This window comes from Malaclemys terrapin, chromosome 15, assembly GCF_027887155.1.
Source record: "Malaclemys terrapin pileata isolate rMalTer1 chromosome 15, rMalTer1.hap1, whole genome shotgun sequence".
NCBI lineage: Eukaryota > Metazoa > Chordata > Testudines > Emydidae > Malaclemys > Malaclemys terrapin.
The window spans coordinates 25277251-25291856 of record NC_071519.1 but is presented as its reverse complement, the minus strand read 5'-3'; the positions used below and the strand labels follow the sequence as shown (position 1 = coordinate 25291856).

The following is a 14606-nucleotide window of genomic DNA, read 5'->3' as shown; positions in this document are numbered from 1 at the left end:
GGCGGGGGGGGGGAACTGAAAGAGGAGGGGGGGCTAGCGGCGGGGGGGGGGAACTGAAAGAGGAGGGGGGGCTAGCGGCGGGGGGGAGAACTGAAAGAGGAGGGGGGGGCTAGCGGCGGGGGGGGGAACTGAAAGAGGAGGGGGGGCTAGCGGCGGGGGGGGGAACTGAAAGAGGAGGGGGGGCTAGCGGCGGGGGGGGGAACTGAAAGAGGAGGGGGGGCTAGCGGCGGGGGGGGAACTGAAAGAGGAGGGGGGGCTAGCGGCGGGGGGGGGAACTGAAAGAGGAGTGGGTCGGGGGGGAGGGAGAGGTTGGGGGGGATGGTTCTGTAGCTCCAGGGGGCTGAAGCATGAAGAGGTTCTAGGGGGCTGAGGTGGCGACTGCTTCCTCTCTTATGACGGGGGGAGGGGTCTCCCCTTCCCCTCCTGTCCGCAATGCCTGGGGCTTAGGGTGTGCGACCTACCCCCTACCCAACAAGAGCCCCACCTCCAAAGGGGACCCTGGAGTGGACTCAGGGGCTGGCCTGGGAAGTTGTGTGTTGTTTGGGGGTGGGGCGTGTCTGTGGGATCATGGAACGGGTTGGTTTGGGAGCCAGGACTTCTACTCCCCGAGCTGCCCCTGAAGATCGCTGCTCCTCTCTGTGCCCCTCTGTGGAATAGATGATATTGGCCTGCTTCATGGAGAGCTCACGGTTAAAAACCAGAGCCAGCCCCACCTGGATTATCTGTCACTGCCTGTTACCCGAATCGGGGATCTCTCCCTTTGTCAGTTACACTGAGCATTTTCTCCATTGTCGGAAAACAGTGTATTCGCGGCCCGGTGTTGTCCAGTTTGCTACGGTTCTGCTGTAGTTTGCTAGTTATTAATAACGCCATGGATATTAAAACTGTGCTGCATCTCTAAGGATAATAAAAAGTTGCTCAATTAATCAATTGAGCTGTCTGATTTAACTTTTTTGTTTCTAGTTTCATTGTTTTGTATTTCAGAAGCTTGCAGAATGTGTAGTTTTCAAAAACAATAGGGGGATGTTTATTTCTTTTAGCAGCTGCTTCTATTTATAGACATTTTTGTTTGGAAAACTTTGTTAGGGTTCATAAGATGCTACTTGAGAATAGTTTCTTATTGACATAATTGTTAATAGGCAACTTTTTCTGCGGTCTACTATCTGTCCAATAGGCTGTGTCAGGGGTGGGCAAACTTTTTGGCCCAAGGGCCATATCTGGGTATGGAAATTGTATGGTGAGCCATGAATGCTCACAAAATTGGGGTTGGGGTGGAGGAGGGGGTGAGGTTTCTGGCTGGGAGTGCGAGCTCTGAGGTGGGGCCAGAAATGAGGAATTCAGCGTGTGGGACGGGTCTCTGGGTTGGGGCACGGGGTTGGGGTGCAGGGGGGGTGAGGGCTCTGGAGTGGGGCTGGGAATGAGGGATTTGGGGTGTAGGAGGGTGCTCCAAGCTGGGACCGAGGGGTTTGGAGGGCAGGAGGGGGATCAGGGTTCTGGCTAGGGGTGTGGGCTCTGGGGGGGCCAGAAATGAGGAGTTCATGGTGCAGGAGGGGGCTCCAGGCTGGGGCAGATGGATGGGGTGGGGTTGCAGGCTCTGGGGTGGGACTGGGGATGAGGGGTTTGGAGGGCGGGAGGGGGCTCTGGGCAGCACATACCTGAAGCAGCGGCATGGCCCCCCTCAGGCTTCTACATGGAGGCGTGGCCAGGCGGTTCTGCACGCTGCCCGGTCCGCAGACGCAGCCCCTGCAGCTCCTATGGGCTGCAGTTCCCAGCCCATGGGAGCTGCAGGGGTGGTGCTTGGGGTGGGGGCAACACATAGGAGCTGTAGGGGGGGGACATGTCACTGCTTCTGGGAGGCACGCAGAGCTGCGGCATGTGCATGCAGAGCGGCCCTCGAGCCCACTTCCTGGCTGGAATGCGGGAGCTGGGCAAGCCCCAGATCCCGCTCCCCAGCAGGAGCTCGAGGTCTGGATTAAATTGGCTGGCGGGCCGGATGTCGCCGGCGGGCCATATTTTGCCCACTCCTGGGCTATGTGATTCTAATTTGCCCTTGCTAAAAATTTCCATAAGGGGGAAGGGTATAAAAATAATTCTGTTGATTTTGGGCTTTGTGTTTTAATAAATAAATAAGACACACAACAATTGAACCAAATTTTGAACTGACATTCTTGCTGAAATGTTCAGCAACAGCAAATCAGATGTGTTTATATATACAGTATATATGTATACGTGTATATATAATCTGAGTTGTATATAACTTCCACACGCTATTACTGTAAATGCTCTTTGTCAATAAGAAACTAATATGAAATGTAATTCTCAAGTTTATTTCTTGAAATGTGCAATAATCTCATTTTTTTTCATTCAGTTTTAAATAAATAATCAACAACATCTGAGGTTTTTATCTTGATTTCTTGCTAGTACAATAAGTAAATAAAATTGTTAAATGGTACTTGGGGATAAGCAGCATTTTTATCCATCAAAAATCATATAAATAGCTACATCTAAGTTTGTATTTTGACATATACACAGGTATTACTTTTCCCAGCATTGAAACACAGCCAGCTACAGCCTGTAGTATGGCAGCTGTTTAACAGTGATCAGCGACGCTGCACAATAATTTAGTGCAGGAAATGCATAATATTGCACCTAATTGAGAGTGCTCTGGCATTGTTATTTTTTAAAGAGGAAAAAAATAAATTAGTCTTTGCAAACTATTGTGAAGGTGGAGGGGAGATCAGATTTTCATCCCGCCATTCTGAATTATATCATCTTTATTTTACTGTCTTTAAAAGTCTAATTGGACTGTCACTTGTAGTTGGAAAAGCCACACTCCCAAGAATGTCAGGAACATGGAGAACAATTTGAGTGTGAAGATGATACCTCCGTGAAATTACCCAGTAACTGAGAAGCACAACTACAAACTATCTCGATGCGAAGCGAAGATAGGAGGAATAATAAGAGGCCAATATGGCTCTCTCAAGAACTCTTTAATGACCTGCACAATAGAGAGACAAAAGAATAGCACAAGCACATAGGGACAAAATCAGAAAGCATAAAATGAGTTACATCTAGCAAGGGAGATAAAAGGCAATAAAAATAGGTTCTTTAAATACATTAGGAGCAAAAGAAAGATGAACAGTCCAGAGGAGAGCAACAAAAATGATAAAAAGTTTAGGAAACACGGTATATGAGGAAAGGTTAAAATATTGGGCATGTTTAGGCTTGAGAAAAGAAGACCAAGGAGAACTTGATAACAGTCTTCAAGTATGTTAAGACCTGTTATGAAAAGGATTGTGATCAGTTTTTCTCCATGTCCGCTGAAGATAGGACAAGAAATAATGGGTTTAATCTGCAGCAAGGACGATTTAGATTAGATATTAGGAAAAACTTTCTAATTCTAAACTGACTATAAGGGTAGTTAGTCTCTGGAATAGACTTTCAAAGGAGGTTGTGGAACCCCCATCATTGGAGGTTTTAAAGGACAATTTGGACAAGCACCTGTCACGGATGGTCTGTGTATACTTGGTCCTTCCTCTGTGCTGGGGAATGGACTTGATGACTTCTCAGGGTCCCTTCCAGCCCTACATTTCTGTGATCTAAGGCATTGTCCTTGTCCTTCTTCCCCCCCCCCCCCCCCCCCACTATCTGATTTCTTTCCTGATGAATTGTTAACAGAAGATTATTGTTTCTTCCTATTGTGGTAATTATAAATTGTTTGGTTTCATGTTTGTCCAGGTGCCAGAGATATGGGTACCCTTAATAAGCTATTATAAAGGAATAACTTGTACATCCTTATGTCCTCTTGTAATTACTGTGATGCGCTAAAAAGAAAAAAGGGGAATGGAATCTCATAGCAGAAAGAACCTTCACAAGCACCGGCCTGGGACAAATTCCACCACTTTCTGAGCTCCCGATAGTTTATGATCTTTGATGGTGAATTGTATTTCCTTTCACCTCAGTAATGGAGAGAATACCACAGCATTTTACATTTTTATAATCTGCATAGAGACAAGAAAAAATAGCTTCTAAGTTTTAGACCTATAGCGCTCCAAATGGTTTAAGATACAGAATCACATATTGAAAGAGACTGACACATCTGCGATCATCTGAGACTCCTGAGTTAACAGACCCTCAAGGAGAGGCCTGTGGCAGGATGTTTTTGGGAAAGGGTCCTTTGCTCTGAAAGTGTCCTTTGCCAGTTCACTAACAAAACATTGAATTGTTGAACTTCATTGCACAGTGCAAGGACTGTACAATTTCTGAGGTTTTCCTGAAGGGATTGTGCGTGGGAAAGACTTTATTCTTGATTAGCTGGAGGGAGTCACCTTGTGAATATTGACTTGACTCTTTTTTTTTAATGTTTTTTTATAAGTTGTATTTTTGCTTGAAGTTTAAATAGGTGCATTTAAATAAGTCAAAGTGAGAGATTTTTCTTTAAAGGATTGTTGTTCTAAAGGTTTTGTTAGTACCAGCCCAAAGTGCAGGTATTAGTACTCCTGTCCTAAACTGTTTTATATTCATAAAAAACCTGCCACATTCCTTCTCAGAAGTGGCCACACTTAAGTTGTAAGTGAAGTGATCCCTGTTTATATTTTTAGATAAAACTTATAAAGTGCTTTGGAATGAAAGGTTCTACATAAATGTATTATATTTTTTATTTTTTGAATAAGTGTGTGTGTTTTGCATCTTTTTTTCCCCAGCCTGGGTTGACACAGTCTGGGAACTAGATTTCACTGAGACAGAGCCTCTGGATTCCAGAATAGAAGAAGGGATCACAGAGGATGGACTTGATGCCTTCAGCGAACTTTACAAGAATCTCTACTCGTTTGTTGCCGAGGACCATGGGACCACTGAAGTAAGTTGGAAATTATCCATGTTTCTACTTGGTGGCAAAGATGTACCCACTGAATCTTCCTACTATCCATGTAATTAAATATTTTGACCTCCGAATGAGTAACTGATATTTTATACAGTTGTATTCAAAGAATACATATCTGAGATGCAGGCTGTTTCAGAGAAGGGATCTTAAAATTAAAAACCTACATATGTGGGGAGTGGACAGAAGGACAACTTTTCAAAATCCTAATGGTAGCTGACAGGGAAATGTATTGCCCTGGTGTGGTTCACAAGAGAGTTCTACAGTTAAGTCGTGACTAGGCGTCTTGTGAACGTAAGTGTTATTCTAACCATCTCTTCTCCATCCATTTACTTAAAATCATGAAAGAAAATCTCTAATTTAAACAAGTTTGGTTATCCCAAGTGATGTGGTTCAGTGAATTAAAAAAAAAAAAAATCTAGCTTGTGAATGACCTGTTTCTCCTTCAAACCAGCATCACAGCCCTTTGTGTCCTTTTTGATCTGAGTGGCCATGATAGCAAGTGCCCTCAGAGGGGGGAATTGATGTGAGATTTACCATAGTTCTTACTGTCAGTTTTCTGCTTTGTCTCAGAGTATCTGGACCCTCTTTGCTGAGAACAATCTCTCCCCCAATGCTCTTGTGGCTGTGTTGTATCACTTTGTCCAAGTGGCCCAGAATAAAAAGGCTAATGTACAGCAGCGGATATATGCTCTCCATGCTGCTGGGCTGTACTTCTTACTGCTTGAAATCCCAGGTAAGTAGATAGACCTTCCTTGCTAGTGTGGCTAATTTGGCTCAAGCTGTCTGGACAGTGCTTTGTTCATAAGAACATGAAGTGGGATAGGAAATGGCTGTTGAGCCATTCTCCTCTATAGTTGTGTGGATGTGCAGTGCTGGAAAGTTGCTATAGTCTTAGTGGTTTGGTGTCCTATGTGAAACAATTTGATGATCTCAGTCCAGGTCCTAATTGCCAGACATCTTCATCAGTCTGTCCCCCTTATTGGCAGTTTTAGCAGAGAGGCCTGAATGTGACATGGAGATTGAACTTCTCCGAGGGAAGATTGTACTGCCAGTGCTTGTGCTGTACCTGCTTTGTAGATAGAGAGGATTTAGCTCACTAGTGCTTTCAGGCTGATCATGAAAGCAAAATTCTTTTATTAAAATCAAAGGTCATCAGAGTTTTCTAGCAGACTGAATCTATGGCTGCATCCTTTTGTGTTTTAAGGCTGATGTGCATTCTAGTTAAAAGTTTTGTGTTAAATAATACAGCAAATTCCAGATTGGCTCGTTGTCCTGTTCTGTAAGCACCAACTGAGAATGTTTTTGCTGATTTTACTCCTTCCTGCAATTTAATTTTGTTAATTTAAATACTGATTTTCATTTTCTGAACCTCAAGTCACCAGGATGACGCTCGTGTTCTAGCCATCTGATTGTGCTAACAAGTGGAGCAGATGGCTGAATAATTTTATGCTTTTCATGTATTTGTAGTTTTGTTCTGAAAATGGCTTAAATCCTGATCTGTTTTGTTTCTGGGCAGGCAGCGTAGCTAATCAGGTGTTCCATCAAGTGATGTTTGACAAATGTCTTCAGACCCTGAGAAAGAGCTGGCCTCAGGGATGTGAATTGACTAGGAAAAGGAAAAAGGATCAAGCTAAAAGCTCTCAGGCTGAAGCAAGAAGAAATAGAAAGAAAGGAAGGCCAACCAGGAAGGAGAACTTTGATGTAAGATGATGTTCATACAGTATCTTCAGATACAGTACCTTTATGCTCTCTATTAATTCATAAATCAGTAGGAAACTTATTTAGTTTCCGAGTCAAAATGAGACTTCTCTTATCTTCCAGCACTTTGCTCTCTCAACCTTGCATTCTGAAATCAAGCTGTGTTCTTTTTACTTTGAACATTGTTACAAACTTCTGAAAAGCCAGGCATGCCAAGTTAGCTGGCAGTTTCTTTGATGATGAGTGAGTTGCGATATAAGAAGGCGTACTGTTCTTCAGTATATTGTTAACACGTTCAGCAGCATATAGACAAGTTGATGTTAATCATGAGTGCAGCCTGTAGCTGTCTTGTACATTTAAGAGAACTAGAGGACTAAGAGTATTCAGATCTCTGTACCAATCTAATGATGGGAGGCTAAGGGCTAAATACTTGCAGCCTCTTATGAAGTGCACCTCTTGAAAAGTTCTAGCTTTTCTAAAACCTTCTTTGTTATATTTGTTAACATTTAGTTGAGTCCTGAACTGGACATCAGAAATCTGAGGGAACATGAGGGCAGGGTCATGATGAGAGAGGGTGGAAAAGAGTAGGCTGAGCTAGGAATTTGGCTTTGTGTACATCAATATCAGAATTCAGACGCCCAACCCTAGTTCTGCAGGGGTTTTTGTTTGTAAACTCTCAGATGGGAACAAGCTGTGTGAGGTTTTTCTGTGAGTCCCCTTCTCTCTTTTCCCAACTAATACTACATGCCTTTAAATATTTTGAAATAAAATATTTGGTACGTCGGATACAAATTCCAATCCTGCTTTACTATTAATTAAGTAAATTCTAGCCTCAGAGTTTCTGCATAGTACAAATAAGAGTTTCTGCTTTCTAAGTAAAAAAGCGATTGTAGCTATGATAAATCCTGGTTCTGTCTTCTACCAATCTAGATGGATGAGATTTTTGAAGAGGATGAGGATCAAGAAGAGGAGATTTATTTTTCAGCACATGACCTGCTTCAAATTCGGGAAGCCATCTTCTTCCTCCTGAAAAACTTCTTAAGACTTCTGCCCAAGTTCTCTCTGAAAGAGAAACCGCATTGTGTGCAGAACTGCATGCAGGTAACTAAGGGCTGGTCCACACTAACCCCCCCAGTTCGAACTAAGATACGCAACTTCAGCTACGTGAATAACGTAGCTGAAATCGAAGTATCTTAGTTCGAACTACAAGGTACTTACCGCGAGTCCATACGCGGCAGGCAGGCTCCCCCGTCGACTCCGCGTACTCCTCGCGGAGCAGGAGTACCGGTGTTGACGGCGAGCACTTCTGGGATCGATTTTATCGCGTCTAGACAAGACGCGATAAATCGATCCCAGAAGATCGATTGCTTATCGCTGAACCCGGAGGTAAGTATAGACGTACACTAAGACTACTAAGGACTCAGGCACACAGACAGATCCTCATCACTGCCCCTCACATAACTTCACCCCTTTGCTTTCTTGCAGACCTTTGTTGAGTTGACAAGTTTTGAGCCTGCAGTGCATGAATTCGAGTTTTCAGGAACAATGTGAGCTATTACTTCTTAAAGTTTATACATTATTTGGAAGAGATAAAACGGTGAATATATTAAGTATTATTACTCTGTGGATGTTAAAATGAAAACAGTGATTTTTCTCTAGATAATATTGGAATGTGTGTTCTTCCTAATTTACATAGAAATGATATTCAGTGAATTTTAAACATGTCTTTCCAGTTAATACAGAGTATGTTTGGTCACTTTATTAAAGTAAATAAATACCCAACAGTAGATGAAGCCATCTCAATGTGTTCTTTTGTTTAGGAATATTAACCAAGCGAAATACGTCCCAGAGTTGGCCTATCATGGGCTGCGGTTGCTGTGCTCCCCGCTTCATGGTGTAGAAAATAAGGTAAAAGTCTTGATAGAATCTTTCAGGTCTTTATTTATACATCGAAAAGAAACAATTATTTTCCCCTTTAGCAGGTCACTTTCATTATATATGTATGTTTCTCAGTTGGAGATAGGCTTAGGTACCTCTTTTTCCTCATTCCTATGTCCTTTGACTTCTCTGATGATTTGTTGTCTATCTATACAGCATAGTTTAATGAAAACATTTTGGTAATTGTGTTTCAAAATCAGGATAGCTTTGTAAAGTTGCATCTTTTTATTATCTTAGCGCAGAGAATCTGAACAGTTACTGACTTGAACTGACAATTCTTTTGCTTCCTGCTAGGTGGTGCTCTAATTCTATCTGTTAGTAGTCTCTGTGGCATTGTTTGGTGATAGTAGACAGTGGGGATTGTGGGAATATTACACTCTGTGGTAAACAGGATTAATGCAAATTGGCAGAAAATTCTAATCATAGCAGAAGTCTACAGCTTGGCCTTTTTTATTATTTTATTAAATCAAGCACCCCGCATAAATGCTTAATTATTTGTATATTGTACCTGTTTCCATAGAGCATGTGAACTTACCAAGTATCCATGTTTTTCTGGATTGTAATACAATGTCAAGAGGCCACTAGTGCTCATTTTTCAGAGTTTGAATCCTCCTTTATATCTCTTCGCTTTTCAGGCCCCTCAGTCAAATGATATGAATAATAGGGACAGTGTGACAGCTAAATTATGGCAAGCAATGGAATGCCAAAAATGTACTTTCTGCACCATCAGTGCATAAGGAAGCAAAGGCATTTAATTTAAGGTGTTTTCTGTGAGAAAATAATGAATTTCCCCAAATTCTGTGGATTTCTGTTTTAACTGATTCATAGAGTTTAAGGCCAGCAGCCTGACTGCCTATACACCAAAGGCTGTTAAATTTCAGCCAGTTACTCCTATATTGTGTTCCACTTGAAATTATGCACCTTTTTAACTTGATTGCTCTGCTGGAAAGTAATGTTTTAGGTCTTTTCAGGCTTGTATGACATCAGTTAGGGTAAGTATAACCCCAGTATAAAAAAGATGCTCTCTGTGTATGTAGCTTCCCTTTTAAAGTATTCTGTTCGGATTTTGTTAGGGAAAATTGTTTAGTATGAACCTGCTTGGATTATTTTATTAACCAAGGCAGAGTGGTGTTCTAGTTCCTGTACCTGTTGCTGAAGATCAGCTGATTCTGGGTGTCTTTTTCTTTCAGACTCTTCACCGTATCTTCCATCGTCTCCTTAATGTCATCCTCATGGTGGAAGGGGAAGAAGGATCCAGGCATACAGCCCTTTCTGTCACACCACAGGTTATTGGTGCTAGGAATCAGGGAATAAAATTCATCAGGTGAAGTACAAAGTTGTTGGGTTTTCCCTCTGGCATTATCTTACTCTTCATTGCTAGTTAATAGAGGGATTAGAATAACTAAGGCTTATTCTGAAGCTGTTGTGTATAGGTGAGGATTAATTTCAATTTCTGTCATAAGAGCTAACGTAGGACTTGTCTTCGGGGGCAGGGGGCGGACGACACTGAATGTTGAAAAGTGGGATGGGAGGGCAAAGATCTCCTGTTTTAGACTTGCAGCAAATTGGGGGGATTTTAGTTCATTATCGAGTGTGGTGAAGGAGACATTTAGTTAGGAATTTATCCTTTAATTCTCCAGTCATCTTTCTGTTTGTTAGCTTTTTGCTTTCATTTGTGCTGTCCCTTATACTTGGAACAATATCCTACTTTTCATCTGCCAAGGGCCCGTTCTTTCCTCAAACCCTATTCTTAAAACCTGTTCCTTACAGGAATCTTTCTTGTATAGGCTCTCCATCTTTCTGTGCATCCCCTACCTGTACTGCTGTCCCTTATCTTGTCTACTATAGAAGGCAGGTGTTTGGGACAGACAGGACATATCTAATTCTGTTTTGCAAAGTGCTGCTAGCGTTTTTGGCTCTATCTAAATGATTGTTTAATTGCAACTAACTGGTGAGGACTTGGAACACTTGGGTACTGGTGGACTTAGTACCAGAACTGACCCAGGTATGGAGCTTTACGATGTTATCCTATGCAGCAGTCACAAGAGGGTGAGGGTTAGCTAACTGTTACATGGAGTTTGTTTTTAGTACACTACTTCTAATGTGTTGCTTTTCGGAGCAGCTGCTATTTCTGACTTCCTCTTCCTGCACTTTGAAACAAGAATATTTTAAAAGCACAGTTTATACAGAGACCAGTGAACAATATTTAACAGTCAGAGTAGGAATAAGGAAGCTCTGTGTACAGCTGCCTGTCTGAATGTAGGAGATGGCCTTGTGCTAATTTTTTGCTCCCTATTACAATAGCAACCTGTTATAAGTTGCTTGTTTCTGTTTTGTGCAGCTCTATAGTAGACGAACTAAAGGAAGTCGCCTTTCCTGTGCTCCGAATCTTACTCCAGCATATCTGTGCCAAGGTATGTTAGATCCTTTTTATATCTCGAATCTAAAGACAGTGGCACTATTCTTGGATAGACTGTGATGCCTGTGAACGAACGTGGAGAATCCATTTCCTTAACTTTCACTGTTTAAAAAACTTTATCACCATGGCTCTTCTGTTGGGTATTTTAGTATGTCTGAGATTCTTGTGACAGAGTGACTCTTTAGATCCGTAAAAAAACAACAGAGTCTGGTGGCACCTTAAAGACTAACAGATTTATTTGGGCATAAGCTTTCGTGAGTAAAAACCTCACTTCTTCGGATGCATAGAGTGAAAGCTTTCACTCTATGCATCCGAAGAAGTGAGGTTTTTACTCACGAAAGCTTATGCCCAAATAAATCTGTTAGTCTTTAAGGTGCCACCAGACTCTTTGTTGTTTTTGTAGATACAGACTAACACGGCTACCCCCTGATCTTTAGATCCGTGTAAGTGTTTTCAAACTGTCAAAGTATGGCACGAATCTTAGCAGAGAGAGTTTCATGGACACTTCTCCACTGTTCACAATTGCTTGTCCTTCTATTGACATCTTTAACAAAAAAAATTAAAATCCTGTGACAAAGCAATTACTTATGTGGCCAAGTAAAAATAAAGAAACATTTAACATATATGTAGTTACTGTCAGTGTGACTTTAGTAGCTAGAAACAACATAACAAGAACATAAGAACGGCCGTACTGGGTCAGACCACAGGTCCATCTAGCCCAGTATCCTGTCTACCAACAGTGGCCAGTGCCAGGTGCCCCAGAGGGAGTGGACCTAACAGGCAATGATCAAGTGATCTCTCTCCTGCTATCTATCTCCATCCTCTGACAAACAGAGGCTAGGGACACCATTCCTTACGCATCCTGGCTAAGATTTACAAGAGCCCTGTGACCAGCCAGCTGTCCATGGATCACCCTTTAAATCAAGATCAAGTTTTTCCAGTCTTCAGTCGCCTCGGAAAGCTAGTATTATCCCCGTTTTATAAAGGGGGAATCTTTGCTTTTGACGGTTTGAGAGTTGCCTGAGGCCATATGTTGATCCATTGGCAAAGACAAGCTTAGAATGCTGGAATTCCTGATTGACAGTCCTGTGCTCGAACTGCTAGGCCATATTACCCTCTTGAATAAACTGATATTTATTCTGAGGACTGAAATGCGTTTTAGCTATCATAACAGACCATCCGAATATTGGTCTTGGCAAATTCCCTTGTCCTTGTATTTCAGGTCCCAGATAAAGCTGACTATCGTACCTATGCCGCGCAAGCCCTGATGCAATTGCTGAATAAGCTCCCTTGTGCAGAGTATGCTGACTTTATAGCTTGGCTTTATAGATACTCACATAATACCAAGGTAAGTGTATATCCTATTTAATACACCAGACCTTTGGACAAAGCTGTATTTTGAGCATGTAAAACACTATATAAGTACTAAATAGTATTTTTCTTATTGCTGATGGCTCGTAGCAACTAGATTACAGCTGTGATAGATGTCTCGGTGCTTTAACACTTCCATAATAGAGAATCTTGTGTTCTTCGCTTCCATAGATTCCCTACAGAGTGTTTGCCCTTGATGTAGCCTTAGCTCTGTTGGACCTGCCGGAGAGGAAACCGGACAGCTCCTTGTCTGTGGATCATCAGAAGCTTCTAAAGCACAAGTTTCTGGTGCAGGATATGGTGTTTGGCCGCTGCTCAGACAAGGCACCTATGGTCCGCAGCAAAGCACTATCCAGTTTTGCTTACTGTCTGGAAATGAAAACTGCTACTACGTTGGAGAGTATACAGGAGCTATTACAAGGCAGTAAGTATGGCAGCTGAATTCAGTATTGCTAAATGTCTCTTGAATTTTTGGGGAAATAATTATTGGGAGATCAAAGATCTAATTGTCAAGGAATTAGAAATCTGGGCCGAGGTCCCTCAGCTGTTATGACAAAGTGAAAAGGTAGATGTCTTGTTACTCATTACAACTTATATTTAGAAAGGCTTTATTGACAATATGATTGTTCTAAATAGACTCCTCTGTGTGATGACTTTGAAAGACATTTACAAACTACTAAATGACTCATTTAAAAAATAAATAAATTCCTCATTCCTGACACACAGTTATATCTTCAGAAACCTTTAGTGTCTGGGAAGTTTAAATCTCTCCTGTTTAGTATTCTAAACTTCCCATGGTGTGATAAAAGCCAGATGGCTTTTATCCTATTCTTAGATTACCTGCTGATTATTTTTGGAAAGAAGAAGAATCCTGAATGGAATTATCTTGTTTGAATCTTTTTCTTCTTTCTGCAGCTTCTGGTCATACACTTTTAGACACAAACAACTGCCCTGAGAGTTTTGTAACCCACACAGAAGGTAAAGTCTTCTTATAAATGTTTCTTTTTCCTCCACATGCCTTATGTTCTCTACAGAGAAATAATTTTGATATATGAAATCTTGGGGGGGTACATAACATTCTCCATTTAGTGATGCGCCACACTGTGCAGAGAACGTGTCCTTTTTGTATGCTCAATCCTTTGATTTACTGATTTTTTTTTTTCTTTTCTTCTCTTAGCTCACTCCGACCATCCACTGAAGACTCTTCCGACTTTCAAGACCATTGAATTGACCAGGGATGGTGATACCACTATGTTTGATGGTACGTTAAAATCACACTTGTCTTTTCAGCTGATATTAGGTTTTGGCAATGTCTAATGGCAATCAGATCCTCTTATGTGTATTCAGCATCTAGTTTTCTATACAAGTAGACAGATCTTTCCATGGAGATTTTAGGTTCCACTTATATGTAATGAGGGGAGAAGTGGAATTTTCAGTTTTAAAGAAATTCTATTTCCATTTAAGTCTGGATGGACCACTCTGGAAAGTATATCTAATCTTGACATATTGATGTTCATTTCTACTGATGTGGCAGAAGCACTTGTCAAAAAACAGATTAATTACCATCTCTTTTGGAAGGAGTAAATTAGGTGGATTATAACACTTGTAGCTCCATCGCTTATGATAATATTAATAAAATCTCTTGCTTCAGTGCACAAGGAACAAATATGTTTTCCCCACATAAAATATTGCACTTCTGACGAGGTGCATTATGTGGAAGTGGAATTCACTTCTCTGCAGCATCAGGTATTGGCTAATGCTGAAAGCAGGTTATGAGGGTAAATGGACTGATGCAACATGGCTAGCCACTAGTCCTAACTTGTCCACATAACAGAAATTAGTGCGCAGCTTGGCAGCTCAGCATGTATCACATTATTAACCTCTTGTAATCCCTCCACTGGCTCCTTTTCTTTTTCCACCTCATGTTCAGGCATCTTGTCCAGAGCTTTTGGGAACTGCACAGCTGTACCTACATCTTTGCTCTCATATTTATTACTCCTCCCACCACCATTCCCTTTGTACAGCTAATAATCCCACTTCACTATTCCCCTTGTGTCCCTCATGTATGTCTTTGTTACTTGTCCCATGCTGCTCCCTACACAGGAACTCCCTCCCTATCTCAGTGTAACAGGCCCCCATCTTCTCTATTAAAATCCTTCCTTAAAACCAATAAGAATCCACTCAGTAAAACATATGATATTCTTATAAGTATTACTCTCTCCGATAGAAATGCCTTTAGGCCACTCAGTGTATGATGTGTTCTCTATTTAGGTTGTAGGCTCCATGGAGTAAGGAGTG

The 14606-nt window shown here is 41.7% G+C and overlaps 1 protein-coding gene across 2 annotated transcripts in view; it reads left to right on the top strand.

The window, feature by feature from the left end:
- The window catches only part of NCAPD3 (non-SMC condensin II complex subunit D3), a 45956-nt gene that overhangs the window by 766 nt on the left and 30584 nt on the right, over positions 1-14606 (top strand). For both annotated transcript variants that reach the window (XM_054049462.1, XM_054049461.1), the window contains exons 2-13: positions 4704-4858; positions 5453-5615; positions 6399-6583; positions 7511-7681; positions 8066-8127; positions 8401-8488; positions 9709-9842; positions 10860-10932; positions 12160-12285; positions 12480-12732; positions 13224-13286; positions 13486-13569. In XM_054049462.1, the coding sequence (XP_053905437.1) occupies positions 4704-4858; positions 5453-5615; positions 6399-6583; positions 7511-7681; positions 8066-8127; positions 8401-8488; positions 9709-9842; positions 10860-10932; positions 12160-12285; positions 12480-12732; positions 13224-13286; positions 13486-13569 (1557 nt within the window). The remainder of the gene's footprint in view (positions 1-4703; positions 4859-5452; positions 5616-6398; positions 6584-7510; positions 7682-8065; positions 8128-8400; positions 8489-9708; positions 9843-10859; positions 10933-12159; positions 12286-12479; positions 12733-13223; positions 13287-13485; positions 13570-14606) is intronic.